Below are 19,198 nucleotides of genomic sequence, written 5' to 3' on the forward strand. Positions count from 1 at the left end.
AAGGCCATGGAGGGGAACTCTGGTTTGCTCCCCATGGCTTGCTCAGTCCATCTTCTTATAGAGAAAATGCCTTACTGCTGGATCTCATGGAGGCATTTCCTCAACTGAGGCTCCTTCCTCTGGTGACTCTAGCTTGTGTCAAGGTGACACACAAATCCAGCCAGTAGAAGGAGCCAATCAGAAAGCTGACGGCAGAAGATAAGAGGAGAGGCAGAGATGTGCCTCCCATACTGAGCACAAACGATGAGAACATGTGTGTCTTGTGAGTGTTTATCAAAGGACTACTACTGCAGAGAAGACCCTCACTGACCCACAGGATAACTGACCCTGTGATGTCAGCCAGCCTGTTTCCCTGGTGCCCAGTCTGCTCAGCGGGCCCATGTAGAAAGCAAACAGGTGGCTGGAAATGGGGGACAGACAGGAATTCAACAGCATCAAGCTTCCTTCACTAGCAGCGTGAACTTGCTGCTGGCACTCCTGAGTGCCTAACCTGTGAAGTGCACCAATGAGGCCTCACTTCTTGGGACCCCCAACTACCCAGTTACTAGGCTTATGGGAAGGACGAGGAAGCTGAGTTCTGATGGCAGTGGAGGATGATGGGACTAATATACTCACCAGCAAGAAATGAGGGTAGGCAAGCAAGCAGCGCTGCTTTCTCCTCAGACAATCTTATGTCTGGGCCATCACTAGAAAGTGCTGCCCACTATGGGGGAGGAGGGGACATTGGTGGACATTCTCCCCTCAGCTAATCCTTCCTGGAAATTCCATCGTCAATCTCAGAGACAGGTCTCTTCCTTGATTTGAGATCCAATCAAGTTGACAATCAGAAAAAAGCATCACACTCGGGCCATGAACCTGAAGTCTCTTCCTGCAGTATCATCGAATATGATCTTACAGCTGTGGTGTTCCTCACAAATGAGAATGCAATTGACAAATCAGAGATTCGTTTCCCAACAATGTAGCGATGAGACATGACTGTGAAATTCACAGGGCTTTCCAGGTAACAAACTACCCAGGAGTGTTTAACTTTAAAAAAAAGAAAAAGCAATATAATAACCTACACTGACTCAGCCATTGGGGCAGGAAGGGGACAAGACCCTCTGACAGGGAGGTGCTGTCATACGGAATGTGAAGCCTATACATCAAAACACGCCAGTCATCAAAAACTGCTCCCTCAGCCACTCCTCCTTCAGGACACAGAGCCAGGACTCGAGAGATAAAAAATAAGACTGACTGTTTCCAGTATAACAGTTACTAACTCTCTCGCAGAATTCCGTACTATTATCAAGAATGTCTCTACAGGAGCACATTAAATGGTTTGAGTAAACTGGAAGCTAAGCCTGATAATTAAGTAAACTGGGCTCTCTAAGTCGCTCCACTGTGCACAGGGAGGGTTTCTTGTACTGGCTGGGTGACAAGCGAGACTGGTATAGGTAGATCAGCTTGCTGCTATACACAGGAGTCAACAAGGGCTGCGAGGAACTAAGGGCTTCTCTAGGCGGCCTCATCAAACTCTCCAGTTTAACAGTGAGAGTTAGAAAGCAACTCAGCTAAGGGCCCACTCTTCCAGAATGAAGATCCTGGCTACTGAAGAAAAACCTCAAATAAAGAAGTTAGAGAGCACAGTGTGATGCAATTATGCAGGTTCTTTCCAAATCCACATGCCCTGTCACCTTATGCTCAAAAGTGTTGGTGATCTTTACAGTTAGCATTACAGCATATTCGGGAGGGACTAACTATAAATAAAACCAGAAGAATTCACTCTAATAAAGATAATAGTGGCTCTTAAGACTTTGTGCCTCCCTTTGAGGGGAAGAAAGTGGTAATTTCTCCTGTGTCCAGAAAAAAAAAAAATAGAAGCATAAACATATCTATTTATATATTTAAATATATATATATAAACAAATAAAGGTATTGTTGCTGAACAGACATTTAAGGCTGAAACTGGACAGCGTACTGGTTAAGGATTTCTAAGTTGAGTATGCCACACTCCTCACATCCAGCCTCGTGTCCCCTCCCCTCTGCTTCTCCAGTGTTTCTCATCCGTGACCAATGTCTACCTTAAAGACACGCTGCTTGAAGTACCTGGATCCATTTGATTTCCTAGATGGATGTTCACTGATAACCATTTGCATTTGTTTGCTTTTGATGCTGCGACAAAACACTGACAGAAGCAACTTGGGAAGGAAAGGATTCATTTGCCTTACCGCTTAGAGTGTGTCATCAAGGGAAGCAAAGCGGAAACTCAAGGCAGAAGCAGTCTCAGAGACCATGGAGGAACCTGCTTACTGGCTTGCTTCCCATGACTTTCACAGCTACTGTTTTCTATAGGCCAGGCTCACCTGCTAGGATGGTGTCTCCCACAGCAGGTCTTGCAGGATTAGTCAGGCCAATCTGATGGAGAAAATTTCTTCATTGAGAGCCTCTCTTACCAGGTATGTCTAAGTTTGTACCAGGCAGACAAAAAAACTATCTGTGGTGATTTGAAAGAGAATGGCCCCCAAAAGGAGTGACACTATTAGGAGGTGTGGCCTTGTTGGAGGAAGTGTGTCACTGTAGAAGTGGGCTTTGGGTCTCTTTTGCTCAAGCTTCCCTCAATGTGACACTGAGACCACTTCCTGTTGCCTGAAAGATGTAAGACTCTCAGTTACTTCTCCAGCACCATGTCTGCTTGTACATTGCCAAGTCCCACCATGTGATAAAGGATTGAATCTCTGAACTGTAAGTGAGACACTCCAATTTAATGTTTTCCTTTATATGGTTGTGGTGTCTCTTCACAGCACTAGAAACCCTAAGACACTCTCACACTGTCCCACAAACTCTTGGTGTTTCTCTGCAAGCTTGTTTTCGGCTGCTTATTTCTAGGGTTACCCAGCAACCTCTCGTTACTTGTTGGACCCTGAATTTTAGAATACTTCATGAAAAAAATTGAGGATTATAAGAGAGATATTTACCCCAAAGAAGATTCAGTGGGTCTGAGAGCTTTAGAATTCCAGACCTCCTTAACCCAAGTTCAAGGTCTGAGATTCCCTAGAGCTAATCAGAATGTTTCAAGCTTAGCTGTCACCTAGGCTGGCTACTTCACGGTGTTTCCCTTCCTCTTATAGCAGTCCTTCAGGAGTCTTGGCCTCAGTTCCCACCTCCTCTCTTCTCCTCAGCTCAAAATTTTACTTCCTAAGTCTGAAGACTGGCAAAAATCAAGTCATCCCCCTGCCAGCTCTTCCAGACTAGCCAAGTATCCAACTTCTCTTTCCTCCACGTTTTGTCTGCTTAGAAACTTGAAAGTGTTTGATGTTGCTTTTATTTTCTTCCACGAGAAGTCAGTTCTCTCTTAAGAAATTATAGGTCTCCAGGCATGGTGGTGTATGCCTTTAATCCCAGCATTTGGGAGCCAGAGGTAGGTAGATGTCGGTAAATTCAAGAATATAGTCTAGTCTACACAGCAAGTTCCAGAACAGCCAGGGCTCCATAAAGAAACCTTGTATCACAAAGAAAGAAGAGGAAAAGAAAAAAGAAATCAGAAGTTAGTTTGAACAGCAAGCTAAAAGGACAGCTGTAGATTGTGAGAAAAAATATCAATGGGAGCAATAAAGATTCTCTTCCTCTAAAGCAGTGCTTCTCAACCGTCCTAACACTGCAACCCTTTCATACAGTTCCTCATGTCATGGTGACCCCTCCCCAACCACAAAACTATGTTTGCTGCTTCTTCAAAACTGTGATTTTTCTGCTGTTATGAATTGTAATGTAAATATTTTTGGAGATAGAGGTTTGTCGGGGTCATAACCCACAGGTTGAGAACCGCTGTGCTCGAGCACTAAGAGAGCCATTGAATTGGTGAAGGCTCTTGAAATCAATCCCGATTGCCTGAGCTTCAGTCCCACGACCCTTAGAACGGAGGTGGACAGCCCACCTCTGCAAGTCCTCTGACTCCACTTTGTAGTACAAGTATACCCCCACCCACACACACCAATAAATAATAAAAAGTTTTTTTAAAATATTTATTTATTTGTTTATTATGTATACAGTATTCTTCCTGCAGGTCTCATTACAGATGGTTGTGAGCCACCATGTGGTTGCTGGGAATTGAACTCAGGACCTTTGGAAGAGCAGGCATGCTCTTAACCGCTGAGCCATCTCTCCAGCCCCCAATAAAAAGTTTTTTAAAAGAAAAATCAAAGAGACTCTTAAAGCTTCTGGTATATAATTTAAAACTTTCTTTTATCCCAGTGTCAAGTTTAATTTCTCAACTACTGTCAAATTTTCATATTCCGTTCTGGATGGGAACGTATTTGTGCAAGATTTAGACATAAGTATATAAAAAAAGTAATAACTAATACTGTTTGCATAACTTTAACAGACGGAAACATAACGAAGTGGAAAGAATCATTGCTGCCAGAGTTCCTTTTCAGGGGTACAGAGTAAACTCTGAAGATAAAACTCTGACAATGTGCCAGCCATAAAGCATAAGACAGGCGGCCTTTCAGCAGAGAATCACCGTAAGACAGAGGGGGGACCAGAAGCTCTGCTATGATAAAGCTCAAACCCAACCTCCTGCTCTTGCGGCTCTAGTCGTGATGACAATGACCTTTAATGTTATTGTATTACAATCCCTTTCTGTTCAGCTCAACCATGTGCACAGAACTCTCAGTTCTGGTTTCTGCCCTGTTTTAATTTTCGCTAAGATCATAGTAAATTAAATAAAAGGGTAATAATGGCCAGCCCTGGATCTTAAGTGTGCTTTCTCAGGTTGGTACCCAAGTAGGATATCTTCAGCTTGCCACACGTGACAGTCTAACTGATCTGTCAGTTCCTGAGAAAAAATAAATACCCCGGTGCATGACTTAAGAGACAAAATATCACCTCTGATCAACAGCAATCCAAAAGATGCTCAGTAGGTGGACATAATGTAATAGTGGTGGGATAAGGGAGTAAACTGTCACACTGAGTCACCACGGTGATTTGAAAGAAAATGACCCCCAATGGGAGTGGCACTATTAGGAGGAGTGGTCTTGTTGGAGCGAGCTCTGAGGTCTCTTTCCTCAAGCTTCCTGTTGCCTGCAAGATACGGTGCTCTCAGCTCCAGCACCACATCTGTCGCAGGCTGCCATGCTCCCTTTTGTGATCATAGTGGACTAAACCTCTGAAACTCTAAGCAAACCACCCTCAATTAAACGTTTTCTTTGTAAGAGTTGCTGTAGTCATGGTGTTTCCTCACAGCAATAAAAGCCCTGACCAAGGAAAGCACCATGGCCACAGAACCGCAGTGTCAAGAAACATTCCACACGGTGCCAGGAAGGGGACTCGGTGGGTAAAGCACTTGCTGTGCGAATATGGCAACCTAAACTCAAATCCCTAAGCCAATGCAAAAAGCCAGGCACAGTGACATACACCTGTAACCCCAGAAGGACCCCAGGGGCTTGCTGCTCAGTCAGTAAGCTCCAAGTTCAGTGGGAGACTCCACCTCAAAAAGTCAGAAGAGCTAGAGAGATGGGTCAGTGGTTCAGGGCCCTGGCTGTTCTTCCAGAAGACCAAGGTTTTGCTCCTACGTTCCACAATCACCCGTAACTCCGGTTCCAGAGGATCCAACCCCCCTTTAGCCTGCTTAGGCAGTGCACGCATGTGGTGCGCCGGCATACAGGCAGGCAAAACACCCTTACACAAAAGTAAGATTACATAACTGTTTTCTAATAAAAAGAATAAAACAGCAGCCAGGTGATGGTGGTGCACATCTTTAATCCCAGCACTCTGGAGGCAGAGGCAGGCGGATCTCTGTGAGTTCGAGGTCAGCCTGGTCTACAGAGTGGGTTCCAGGACAGCCAGGGCTACACAGAGAAACCCCGAGTTGAAAAATAAAAAAGAATAGAGAGCAGTTGAGGAAGACATTCAACACTGACCTTTGGCCTCCACACAGGAGCAAGTGCACGTGTGTGCACACACACACACACCTACATACATGGTCATGCATGCACTTGTGCTCAGCTCACTGCGTCACCAACTATGATGTTATGGTGGCCTCTGTCTCGACAAGGTGTAAAGACAGGGAGTCCCCTCGCCTTTCTTCCACAGCTCTGCCTCTTACTTTATGCACATAAACATTCTTCTCAGATCCTTTTCATTATAAATTTTAATACAAGGCCAGCCTGGTCTATAGAGTGAGTTCCAGGACAGGCTCCAAAGCTACACAGAGAACCCCTGTCTCAAAAGAAACAAGCAAGCAAGCAAGGAAGGAAGGAAGAAATTTTAATACAAACGATTTATTGTAAAGTGTATTTCCCTTTGGTCATAGTAAGTGTATTTTATCATTATTTGAAAGATTTCACAATGAAAATCAATAGCTGTAGTTTTTTTTTTTTGGGGGGGGGTGTTTTTTCCTATCCAGCAAACCAGGTTCACTTTGTTGAACACGTTTTCCTTGTAAAACCAGAAATTATTTTTTCAAATAGGAATTTTAATTTACACTTACTATGTAGTCTCACAGCTAGCAGTACCATGTCATCCCGGAACCCTGAAAAGTAACTGGGTTCTGTAAAAACATCTTTGTTTTGTATTTAATCCAGCAGTTTATACAACTGTACCAAGAAACTAAAGCTAGATTTCTCCCAACATTCAACTTAAAACATTAGACATAATAAGCGGAGTGGGGAGGAATCAAGATTTAATGCCAAAAATGTAAACATGAGAAAGTAAACACGAAAACAAATCACTTTAAGAAATCATTTAATTACAAGAAAATTAGCCTGAAAATTGCAGACTCCTAAACAAACTGTCTATATAAAAAACAACAGCTCATTTACCGCCGCAAGTTTTTATTTCTCCTCCAGATAATCCCATCTATTGAACCCAGTCTTTTCTAGCACAATTAGAATATGTGGGGTCTTTTCATGCTTAATATTCCATAAACTAGAGCTCGCCTTCTTCCTGAAATGAGGGTGATTTCGCTACAGAGAAACATGAGATTGCTCTCTTATGAAAACGTCAATGAGCCCCTCCCCAAAGGTAGCGGAAATCAACAACAAAGCTGCTGCTTTACCGACAACGGCTCCTGCCATTCACTTCATTTTACCAGCCCCAGCGCACACTCCGAGAAGAGCTGCACAAGTCCTGCAGTCTCAAATTCCTTTTGTAACTCCTCCAGCGTTGAATACTCTTTGACTTCGAATGCCAGAAACCTGCATTATACAAGAGAAGCTCATGAATATGCGGCGGTTTGTCAGGGATAATTACCCATTCCGTTGCGTTTGCGTCCGTAATAGTACTAAATTATACCTTTTGTGTTCCGGTCGTACTTTTGTTTCAGACAGTACACTAATCATTTTCTCTTTGCATTTCTTTCCACTTGAGTCCACATCGACTTTGGAGGTTTTCTGAAGGATCAGGTACTCCTAAACGATAATCAGTACGGTAAGCGCAGAGCTTACGCTGAAGGAACCATATAACCCACAAGCATTTTCCTGCTTAAGGAGCCGTCTCGGGATGGGACAGTGAGAGAGTTACAGGCTGTCTCTGCATAGGTGGCTAACTGTTCCGCTGAGCAATGCCAACACGCTCGCCTGGGAGTCTGGACTGGACAGCTACTGGAGTGGGTTATTTACCCCCTCCGCTGTTTTTTAAAGCAGTTATTTAAACTAGTTATTGAAGTTCTGTGCCTTAGGTAACCGACCCACACAACCAGCTATAACAGGATCCCCTCGTGGTGAAGCTAGGACAACTGGATAAAGTGACAGACACAGCACTTCCGGGAATGACGGACTTCCAGAGCGCACAACACTGCCCAGTAATCGCAAGCACCGTAGTCACCACGCCAGCCAGAGTGGAGCCATGAGGCACACACCACCTCCTTCTCACCAAGAAGTGCACCTGCACGTTCCTGATCCTAGTACGCAACCTTATAGACGTTTTTATCAGAGAAAGCCATAAAAAGTAATTTCTCTGAACTAGTGGGATTGTAGTGGTAAGAACAGACGTGTGTTAGCAATTCATGATTGGGAGAAACACTATGACACTACATTTACCCTAACCAGCCGGAGCCAGCCGCAGACACTCAGAGCCTTAGCCGAATGTGAGCAAGAAACCTTGCACCCATTTTCATCAGCTAGGATGTTACCTTAAAGGATCGAAGTAAATAGATACATACAGATTTGCCTCAATATCTGTGGTTCCTTAGCTAGGCCCACTGCAGACTATAGATTAAATCTGGCTTCTCTCTACTTACACCAGAACCCAGCATGGACCTGGTTAAGTAAATGTCACAGGAGGTTTGTGGAACTAACCCACCTTGGAAAAACTCAGGGCTGTTACTCTGCAGAGCTTAAGGACCACAGGCTGCTCGTGATAAATCTGTTTTAAATAAAATCTTCTAAACTGTGCCTGTCCCATTGCGTCTGACAGTGTAAGACTTCCTACGTGATCTGTAGCTCCTTTAAGATCTAAAACATAATAAGACGGTTTTCCTGTCTAGCTCCTCATAAAACAGGCTAAGGGGGCTTTGGGATGAGAGCTGGGAAGCCTGAAGATGACGGCTTTGAAAGCACCTGCTGAGACAAGTCAGGTGGAAAGAAGTTGGGGAGGAGGTGACCTGCTGAGTCTGAATGATTCCCAGTACCTAAATGGCAGTACCTAATAGCTGCCTGTGTGTGACTCCAGCTCCAAGGGATCCTACGCCCTCTTCTGGCTTCCTCAAGCACTGTACATACATGGTGCACAGGCATTCATGCAGGCAAAACAACACCCATACACATAAAAAATACAAATCAATATTTTTAAAAACTGCCACTTTAAGTGGCATAATATTTACAGTATAATGTTTATAATCTTAAACTTATTTCAGGTTTATAGTTGTAACAACTAGATAGTCATTTTTACAAAGAACTGGAGGGGTTGGCTAGAGAGATGGCTCAGTGGTTAAGAGCATAGCTGCTCTTCCAGAGGACCTGGGTTCAATCCCCAACTCCCACATGGCAGCTCACAGCCATCTGCGACTTCAGTACCAGGGAATCCAACACCTTCTTCTGGCCTCCACGAGCACCAGGCACACAAGTGGTGCATAGACAAACACGCAGACAAAATATCCATACACATAAAATAAATAGAAATTAAAGAATTGTTTAAAAACACCAAAGTACCATTTAGCATGATAACAGGAAAAGCAGAAGCACCATGCTCATCCATCCCATTGTTAAAAAACACACGAAAGATAAACCATGTCTAGCAGAGACTCGGCACATGCAGATTCTACGTTAAGTTTGCTGGCACCTTGATGCTGCTTCTGTGCCCTTGCAGCAGGATCAGGATTGTTTTGCCCATGAACATCAGTCTCCCTGTCAGCCTCAACTCTGCGGCCCACTTCTCCACGGTTTTGACATATTTAGTCCTTGCTCTCATGTGATCTACATGCAAAAGAATTATCCACAATCCGTCATCCATAGCCATGCTTTCTGGCCGAGCATGCTTCTCACTGCTGCTGGCAGTCTCTGATTGGCTGAGGACGTGTCTGAGATTCTGTTGAACCCAAAGAACCAGCTCGTGAATCATAGGTTCTGACAAAAGCTTCCCGGCTTCTTCAAGTAACTTCTCCTTCACGGTAGCACACTGGGCCCTGGTCAGATGTTTGGAGCTAACCGAGACGCCGGGCAGACACAAAGGGTAACCGGCTGGTAGATGGAACACCAGCTCGAAGGGCACATCCTCGCCCACAAGTCCTTCAGCTGTTGTGTGAATTCTAAATACAGCCCCATCTGTCTCTGGAAGACATCCAAAAATAATTATTAGCTGTACATAATTCAATCTCAATGGCTAAAATTTCCCTTTTAAATCTCTATTTATCTCTCATGGGAAAACTCTGAGTTACTTTACGAAGAGACACATAATACAAAGAAAGCCATGGCGTACAGGTCATTTCCCCCAGCCAGAAACACATATGGACGGCACCACGCAAACCTGCTCACAATTATACTCTTTAACAACCATTTTTATTACGTTTTCCAAAAAGTAGTTTGGGTTCATTTCCTTCTAGCCATATTTCACTCATAATCATGAAAATCATGAATCAACTCTTGCAGGTGTTCAAGGGAGCAATAATGTGTACAGAAAATATGTAAGCCATCCACTCGAAGTTACTTATGGTAAGTCAGTCACATGGAGTCCTAGGTGCGGCACGGTTACGGCTGGATGTGATCCTGAAAGTGACTGGACACAAGCTTCTGACGCAAATACACTGATAGCTGTGTAACGTGAAGGCGGTGAGATGAACCGAAACTGAGCGGACACATTTAGCCTCTGCTGGGCTCCCTGCGAAGAGAGGACGCACACTAGGAGAGGAGATGAAATATTCTGCTCTCTCTCAGATCTGCTCGGCTTCACCACTCTGATGTGTTCCACATCGCTTCACCCCACTTTCCACAAAGTTGATAAAATGTCAGGCTAATTCATTCTGCAGGGCCAGAAGGGCCCAGATTAGAGAGTGGAGGAGGGGGCTGGGTCCAGATGCGTGGCTGTGGGGTGAGCCTGCCTCTCTGCCTTCTTTTCCTGTGCCCTTGTGCTCAGCAAGGAAGCAGCCAGGCCCCGTATCTTCACAGCCTCGACAATGGAGCCCTGACCCCGTCCCCCATTTTAAAGCACCTAACAGAACATTAAAGTTGCTTCCTAGCCATCTGATGTCAACAGCGTCCACAAGCCATCGGTGCACAGATTCCCACAGGACCGTGCACATCTGTACCCACAGGACCGTGCACATCTGTACCAGCTGCAGGAAACTACTACTTTCAGACATCATCCAGAATCCCAGGCAGTAACCATTCCAAAGATTACCAATCTCCTCTCCTATATATGTAATGAATATACTAACCCTAACACTAACCCCAAACCTACCAGCATACATGCTTCTAAACCTCTCACACTCTTCAAATCTGTCTGCCCCTGCTGTTAGTATCACTGTTATTATCACTGTCAGTTCCGTCTCAACACCTTGGAGGATTCTGGGATTGGATTTGGGATTGTCAGGCCCATGCACAAGCGCCTCTACCCACTCAACCACCTCCCCAGCTCCAAGTCGCTTCTTTCTTTCATGGGGTTCATCTTTTAAAGACATATTTTACTGTCATAATAGGCTCCCAAAATGTCAGTTCGGTTAATATCTTTTGCTGTGTGGGACCTGCAGACAACGCAGGATCTCCGGGCTGAACAAACTCGACAGCCATCACCTAGCAGGTCTGCATTCTTTCTCGAGGAGGGAACGGGTTTTTTAAGATCTTCATTCACCCATCAGTCAACAAACATCCCCTGGGCACGTGTCCACCCCACACACTGTGCTGTTCGGAAAACAATGGGTAAGACGCAGGTCTGTCACAATGGCTCAGTCATTGTCCCAAAACATGACATCAGATCTTCCCAGACTTCTAGTCTAGACCTGCAAAACCTTCACTTAGAGATACATGAATATAAAGTTTCTTTTTCCTTTCTTTTTATTTCTCAGGGTTTTTTGTTTGTTTTTAAGACAAGGTCTCTCTGTCACCCTAGCTAGCCTAGAGCTCACTATGTGGACCAGGCTGCCTCCCAAGTGCTGGGATTAAAGGCATGCACCACCGCACCCAGTTTTAAGTATGCACACATGCGTGTGTGTTGGGAGACAGCTCCCCATGGTCTCTCTCAGTGTCTGTGGGCAGTGATACCTTTGCTCAAACAGCCTTGGAAGCCAGAAAGGTTTTCCCCTGGGTCAGACAGCAGGCGTTTTCTGATCAGCACTATAAAGACAGCATATTCTTTTAAGACAACAGCTGAGAAAAATTAGCACAGCTTTCATAAGACTGGAGGGGTTGTTTTTTTTTTACTAACTATATTTACCAGATACATAGAAACATTAAATGTGTACACATTTATGTGGTGTTTATCATAGTATTTTGATACCCTTTCAGGTTTAAATCAAGGTAAACTGGCTGCGGGGCTCTTAAATGCAGTGACCCTCAGCTGTGATAATGACCCGCGGCTGCAGCTATATATGTCCACCCACCCGCACACGACCTCGTGCATGACAGTTTGGATGTAAAAACGCCGCCACGGGCTCATCTGTTTGCACACCTGGTCTCCACTGGGTGGCGCTGTTCTGAAAGGTGAGGCCCTGCTGCAAGACGTGGGTCTCTGCAGCCCAGGTTTTGAAGTTTCTAACCTGGTCCCACTTCCTGTGTAATCTCTGCTTCCTAATTTACCTAGATAGGAGAAAACAGCCTCACACCCGTGCTGCCCCAGCGGGGAGCCCTTCCTGCTGCCACGATTTCCCCACCATACTGCACTGTGTTCTCACTAGGAACCGAAAGAAACCCTCGCTCCCTGATGTTTTCTTAGGAGGCATCTGCTCACAGTACGCCCTGAGATAGGAGAACGTGTGTGAATGTGCAGGGTGCGCAGCGAGCAGTACAGCCACTTGGGGGTGCTGTCTCCTAAGTGCTGAAGTCAGGGAAGCTGGCCCTGTCCTAAAAGCCGCAATTGCCGTGGCTGAGGACCAGCTCAACCACTTGGCTCAATCAGCCTTTGACCTTGTTGCTCTCTTTCTATTCCCCTCTGAGAAGGAAGTGCCTTTCTCCCACACAGCCCACCACCGGCACTGTCTCATTCTAATCACTACAACTTCCTGTGCATTTCCTAACCCTCCCTGCTTCTCCCTCTCGCTTAGAAAATACTCTAAAAAACAAACCAAAACACAGCAAAAGTCCAGTGTTGCAAATTCCTCCATGAGTTCAGACCCATCTCTCTCTGCCCCTTCATCATCAATTTCCATAAAATATAACTCTACCAACCAATTCCATTTTCTTATAAACCAGCCTCCCATGACCTGTCACTTCTGATGCCATATCTTCCTGGATCGCCATTCTCAAACATGACCTATGACCTCTAAAATGCCATGAAGAATGGGGAGAACTTAGTCAGTCTGGGTTACTTCAACCCTGAAGGTTCCTAAGCAAGGCCTGTCTTCAGGGCTGGTCCACAGCTACCTACAGAGAGATGAGCCTGAGACTTTAGAATATCCTGCACAGTAAGAGTGTGTTTTGTATGCTTGGGCTTAACCATGGGATTGTCGTCAATCTTGTTCTGAGTTTGAAGTCAGCCATGCAAGTATGTGTGCCTACATGAGCCCTGAAGAAACCTGACATCTATTGTCTTGGGCCACCTAACATCCCTGCTCTCTGAAGCTTCGATCTCAAACTTTACGAATCATCCCGTAAGTGCTATCATGCAGGGAAAAGTGCACCTTCCAGGTGGCCATGCTTCTGGCAGACCATCATCCAGCGCTGCTGCATCGGGCAAGTCTACCGAGGACCACATCTGGCCACTTGCTCACGGATTCTCCTGTGCCTTTCTCTCCACTGATTCGCCTCTCCCCCGCTAGTATATAACAAAATGGAACTGACTTTAACAGATTCGCTGAGTCCTGTAACTTCTTGTAGCAAATCACTGTGTTCTGCCCACCATGGTACCCTCGAACACTGACCTTATGAAGCCCATCCTACGGTAGTTTCAGATCGAATTTTTTTTTTTTTTTTTTTTTTTTTTGGATTTTTCGAGACAGGGTTTCTCTGTAGCTTTTGGTTCCTGTCCTGGAACTAGCTCTTGTACACCAGGCTGGCCTCGAACTCACAGAGATCCGCCTGCCTCTGCCTCCCGAGTGCTAGGATTAAAGGCGTGCGCCACCACCACCCGGCCAGATCCAAATTTATTATACTTAAACCAAACTAACTTTTTCTATACCTTGAAGTATTCCAATTTTGCTTTTGGAGAGTAATATTGCCATCCCAAAATGGAGGGTTTAATAAACAAATTTTACAGTTATATAGGCCTACACCATTGGCTTATACCGGTGGATCACCTGAGTGAAGAAGCCCTTGAGCCTGTGGCATGCAAAGTAACGGACCTAAGAATGTATGCACCCTGTTCCCATGAACCTGTGGGTATACTCCCCTGCATGCCAAAGCGTCATTGCAGACATGATTAAGGATGCTGGTGTGAAAAAGCTGCCCTCAATTACTGACAAACACCGTCCTTGGTGTCCTTAAAATGGGGAGGGACAGATAGAGATGGAGAGTTTATCAGAGAAGAAGGAAACGGATGAACTGGGGCATGAAGCTCTGCTTCGGGGTTTGGTAATAGAGGAAGAGAGCCCTCCGTGGTGCTGCAGTGAACCCTCGGTATATAGCCATGAAGCTGAGAAAGGCAGGCAATCAGACGGAGCAGAGCGCATAACTTCCAACAATTTGATTTCATCCAGGTGAAAACTGACTTTGGACTTCGGACCCTCAGGATGTCAGTGCATTAAAAACATGTTGCGTGAAGCCACCCATGTGTGAGTACTGGCCGCAGCAGCCAAGGCGGCTACCGTGATACAGCTGCTCTGCTACAGAAAAGGCCAGCGTGTTCCAGCCCAGTGCAATGCATGAGGTTATGGGCAGCCCAGGGAACGGTGTAAGAGGCCCGGCAAATCTTTACCAAGCTTCGCTTCTCTTTGTTATTTTACAGTCCCCATCAGCACACAGGAGAGCAATGGGAGGGGGCGCCCTGATCCTCACTTTAGGAAACCACGGAAGGACGCCCCTACCTACATGTTCAAAGGAAAACTGCTTTGATTCTCCACCTTGAGGAGTCATAGTCTTCCTGGCCGATTCCCCTGGCTAGTGTCTGCCCCCAACACGTCGGAGCTGCAAACTAAGGCGACACTGTTTGCCTAAGAAAATGGGAAGGCCTGAACAGACCCCTTTCTGACGTTAAGTATGGTGGGAGAAAAGGAAATCCACAGGATCTCTTTAAAACTCATTTTCTCAACTGTTTTTGATTCTTTTTTTAATTCTCCTAACAAAAAAGAAAGTTGTTCTATTGTAATGTTATCATCTGCTTTGGGGTTAAAGTTATTAACAGTTTAGCAAGAGAATGGATAAAAGGAATAATTGTACATATGCCATTAATCCTGCCCCTGCCCCCAACTCCAGGACCGGAATTAACTCAGAAGCATATTCTCAATAAGCCTATATCCTAAAGAGCCCATGCTTGTCCTACCAAAGACCCAAGACTGTTTTGTCTAGTCTAAGCCCTCTTCAAGTTCAGATCCATGTTCACTATTTGCACTGCTCACTCTGCCTTGTAACAGTATTGATGTTAAAACTACAACCCAAACTGAAAGAGAACTAAACCCTACCCTTCCTAGCCCAGGCACACTTAGAATACCAGAACTGAGGAGGCTGAGGCAGGAGGATCTAGACTTTGTAGTCAGAGTGGGCTACACAGGAAGGCTCTGAACTAAGACAAACAAACCTTAATTTTCCCTAAAAACACACGAAAGACGTTGTTTCTAACGCACCAAAGACGGCATTATTCAAACTACAGAAACTGAATGAGACCCCAGTATCCACCCTAATTCTATTTTAAAAGTTTCTCTCTACTTCCTTGCCTATAGCACAAGAGAGCTACACAGTCCCGCCACACAGGCGCCGGGAAAAGCAAACGAATACACGAGGCTTTACTTCGGGATTTACTTAGCACACACAGAGAAACCATTTACACACCATAGCCAGCCCGTGTTCTCTGTGCTTGCTTGATTTCTTTCCAATTTTCACATATCCTCAAAGACTTCACACACAAAAGCACTCAAAAGCTTCCCACGCACTCTTCACACTTCAAGAGACCAGGATGGTCTTTGCTCTTACCCTGGGGCCACTCACCACAGACAGGCACACACAAATGCTTGTTTCATGCTTCCGTTAGATTTTCATGTGGCTTAAATGTCCTTACAGAAGGAAACAAACCAACCAAACAGAACGGGAGCTAAAGGTGGCACTGGCATCCTCTTGCAAGGAAGACTGAGGCTGTGTGGGTTTTAAAGAGGCGGGGTCAGCCCAGACAAGCAGCAGACAACAACCCTGTCAATGTGTTACATCAATGTGCTACTGTAACCATTCTGCAAGCAAGCGGAATCCCACCTGAACACCCTGTCTGTTGCAAGCCCATGATATGACGCTGGGTTCCTAGACCTCTTGTTTTGCAACTTTTTTTTTTTTTTTTTTTTTTTTTGGTTTTTCGAGACAGGGTTTCTCTGTGGTTTTGGAGCCTGTCCTGGAACTAGCTCTTGTAGATCAGGTTGGTCTCGAACTCACTGAGATCCGCCTGCCTCTGCCTCCCAAGTGCTGGGATTAAAGGTGTGCGCCACCACCGCCCAGCTTGTTTTGCAACTTTTAAGTCTGTGAGATTGTTTCCAAACTGCAACTCCATTAATAATGAGCACTGACCACAGCAATGGCCCCTCCATGACTTCACCAGGAAAATGGGCAACACCAGCTTTGGCTGCCTCACAAGGGTCCAAGCACATTGTCTTAGGGTTTCTCTCGCCTTGAAGAGACACCACGACCACAGCAACTCTTACAAAGGAAACATTTAATTGTGGTGGCCGGCTTACAGTTCAGAGGTTTGGTCCATTATCATCACGGCAGGACATGGCAGCATGCAGGCAGACGTGGTACTGAAGAGGTAGCTGCTTTCTTTCAAACCACCACACACAGGTATGCGTGAAGGGGATTGCGAACACCCCCCCCCCCGCCGCCACTGAATTGTTCTGAATACAAGCTAGATCCCATCCATACCTTTGCTCTGGATACTCAAACTCTTCTTTCTCAGCACATACACTTTTTGCTAATAACCTTTCCTGCACCAGCCCGACCGCTACAGAGGAACGAGACACGGTGCCCAGCCCAACCCTGCGGAGCTTGGCGGTTATTTAACCATCCTGACCATCAGCGAGCTTCAACGAAAACTGAAGCTAAGAAAACCTCTCATCAAATAAGGCTCATGTAAAAATCAGGAAGGTGTCAGGTGACCACATCAAACTTGACACCTGGGCTGACACGTGGGCTAGAGAACAGGATAATCTTGATTTGCTCTGTCCTCACGCCTTTCCTACAGCAAGAAACCTGGTGCCCTTAAGAGATTGTTAGACACAGTGCCTCTTCCTGAGAATTTACTCTAATGTTAATCTGAGTGGCCGGAATGTAAAAAGTCCTCAAATTGTTAACATAAATGAATCCCCACTAAACTGAACCCATTTGTTCGGGTCTTTTCCATTCAAGACCTGAAGAGCTGGCCCTGAGGTCAGCCTGGGCCTTCCTGGACGGTCTTACAGATATTTGTAAGTGGGCCACAATACAAGAACCCAAAGACACCAGTGTCTTTAACCATCCTCAGGTAGAAGCAATTATCAATAAAGAGCTGTGGAGACGGAGATGGTAACCAGCTAGAGCTATTACCAATCAGAAGAGGGTGGCAAAGCCCTATGATCAATCCTTTTACGGGGGTTTTAAGGAAGATTCAAAAAGACACGAGACTGGTCTAGGCACTAAAGAAAAAAACAGTTCCATTTTCCCAGAAGGTTCATGGTGCCTAAACCATCACAGAGTAAGCACCATGAGCATCTGTAGACTCCCAGGGACTCAGTAACTTACCTTACGGAAACCCAAAGCCCTCTTAATCATAGCTATAACGTCTTTGGGTCTAGCACATTTCACACTACCTTCTAGGACATTAACCAATGTACAGACATAGTTACATTTTAACCCTAGAAGGATAATTCCTATTGTCCTCAAAACTCAAAACGTGCATGACATATTTGACAGCTGAGAGGAAAGTAGGGATCATGAGCATGGACACACTTCCCAAAGGGGGAAATCTGGGGGCGCTGGAGGTGTCTCGGTGGTTAAGAGCACTGGCTGGTCTCCCAGAGGTCTGGGTTCAGTTCCCAGCACCCACATCGCACAGGTCACAACCCTTTGTAACTCCCATCTCCTGAATGCCCTCTTCCGGCCTCCTTGTACAAACAGTACACATATATACAGGCAAGCAAAACACACATACACACAGAAAAAAAATTTATTTAGTGTGTGTCTGTGGAGGGGGGGAGTTTTAATGGAAACCAAATCAAGAATGAAGTAGTTTTCGCTATTTCTTTTTAAATAAATAAAAAGTTTTATAGACCATTAACTCCCAGAGGAGAGGCAGGTACCCTGCCTATGTTAGAAGGGAAGAAGGCATCCAGGAAAGCTGGCTGCGTGGTTAACGCGTCAACCAGGAGTCTGGGATTGGCTGCCCCTTTTGAGCAGCCTGGAAAACGTAAAAATAAAAAGATTTTTTTAAATTAAAAACAAAATACTTAAGGCTATCAACACTGGTGAATTCAAACATTCACCCACCCCAACAAATGTTTGCTGCCTGCCTTCCGCGTGGCTAGCACTGATCTCGGGGCCCAGACAACCAAATATAGCGTCGTGCTGTCAAGGACGTAACGCACAAGTGCTCAGAGAAGACACTGACTATTTCGGGGAGCTGGATTTCCATGAAGAGGGCAGTTTAGTTGCGGGAGAGCCCAGAGGAGGCGGAGGGCGAACCCAGGGGAGGGCCTGGCCCCTCCGCTCACCTCCCACACTGCCCTCGGCCACGTGACTCCCGGTCCCCCGGCTCCCCGCTGTGGCCGCGGGGTGGGAGGCAGGGTATTCACCTGAACAGCTCAACATCTCCCACTCATTTGGCCCGCAGAAAATTGCGGCCAGCGCCGAGAGCTCCTGCCGCACCGCCTCCGCCATAGCCGCGTGGCCAGGACCCGAAGCCGCTTCCGCCGCTTCCCGCAGCAGAGCGCGTCCGCGGCCACTAGAGGGCGCTCCGGCCTCACAGCACGGCGGGCTGCGGGTGGGTGGGGCGGGGTGGGATGTGGGCGTGTCTGTGGGCGGGGCGAGTGTCTGGATGCCCCGCCCAGACCCTTCTGCTCAATAGCGCCAAGGCGGTGTTTACTTCTCCAGTTTTCGACCCTAAAGCCCACCCAGCGCACCTGCTGCTTTCCAGAGCTGAGGGAGCTCCGTAAAGTCCCAAGTTCTCCAGAAGAACACCCAGGCTGTGAACCCACCATGCTTCACCTAGACTAGACTGGGGACGGAGAGAGAGTAAGAGAAACCTAAGCAAAAAAGGAAGGTCAAACAAGGTGAGCCCATGACGGGGCTTTTGAACTTTGTGGCCGAGATCCCACAGTGAGCAAAACACAAATTCTCCACCCTCGTGTTGTTGTTAGTGACCCTGACGGCATGGAAATCCGGAAAAGACGTTGGTAATGACCTCCAGGGAGCTAACCTTGTCACTGACCCTGGAATTACAGAGTCTGAATTCCCAGACCTCTTTCCTGTCAAAG

The 19,198-nt window shown here is 46.1% G+C and overlaps 1 protein-coding gene across 2 annotated transcripts; it reads right to left on the minus strand.

Annotated features, from left to right (window-relative positions):
- Positions 1 to 6,408: 6,408 nt before the first annotated feature.
- Positions 6,409 to 18,620, minus strand: Rwdd3 (RWD domain containing 3). 2 transcript variants are annotated; one of them, XM_057793742.1, is made up of 4 exons: positions 18,518 to 18,620; positions 9,253 to 9,740; positions 7,267 to 7,382; positions 6,409 to 7,169 (listed from the first exon to the last, which is right to left on the minus strand). In XM_057793742.1, the coding sequence occupies exons 1-4, from the start codon at positions 18,600 to 18,602 to the stop codon at positions 7,055 to 7,057; spliced, it is 804 nt and encodes a 267-aa protein (XP_057649725.1). In that variant the 5' UTR covers positions 18,603 to 18,620; the 3' UTR covers positions 6,409 to 7,054. The 2 variants fall into 2 exon arrangements, with proteins under 2 accessions (XP_057649725.1, XP_057649726.1); XM_057793743.1 differs by lacking the exon at positions 6,409 to 7,169 and having other exon boundaries at positions 7,306 to 7,382; positions 9,300 to 9,740.
- Positions 18,621 to 19,198: the final 578 nt, after the last annotated feature.

This window comes from Chionomys nivalis, chromosome 18, assembly GCF_950005125.1.
Source record: "Chionomys nivalis chromosome 18, mChiNiv1.1, whole genome shotgun sequence".
NCBI classification, from domain to species: domain Eukaryota; kingdom Metazoa; phylum Chordata; class Mammalia; order Rodentia; family Cricetidae; genus Chionomys; species Chionomys nivalis.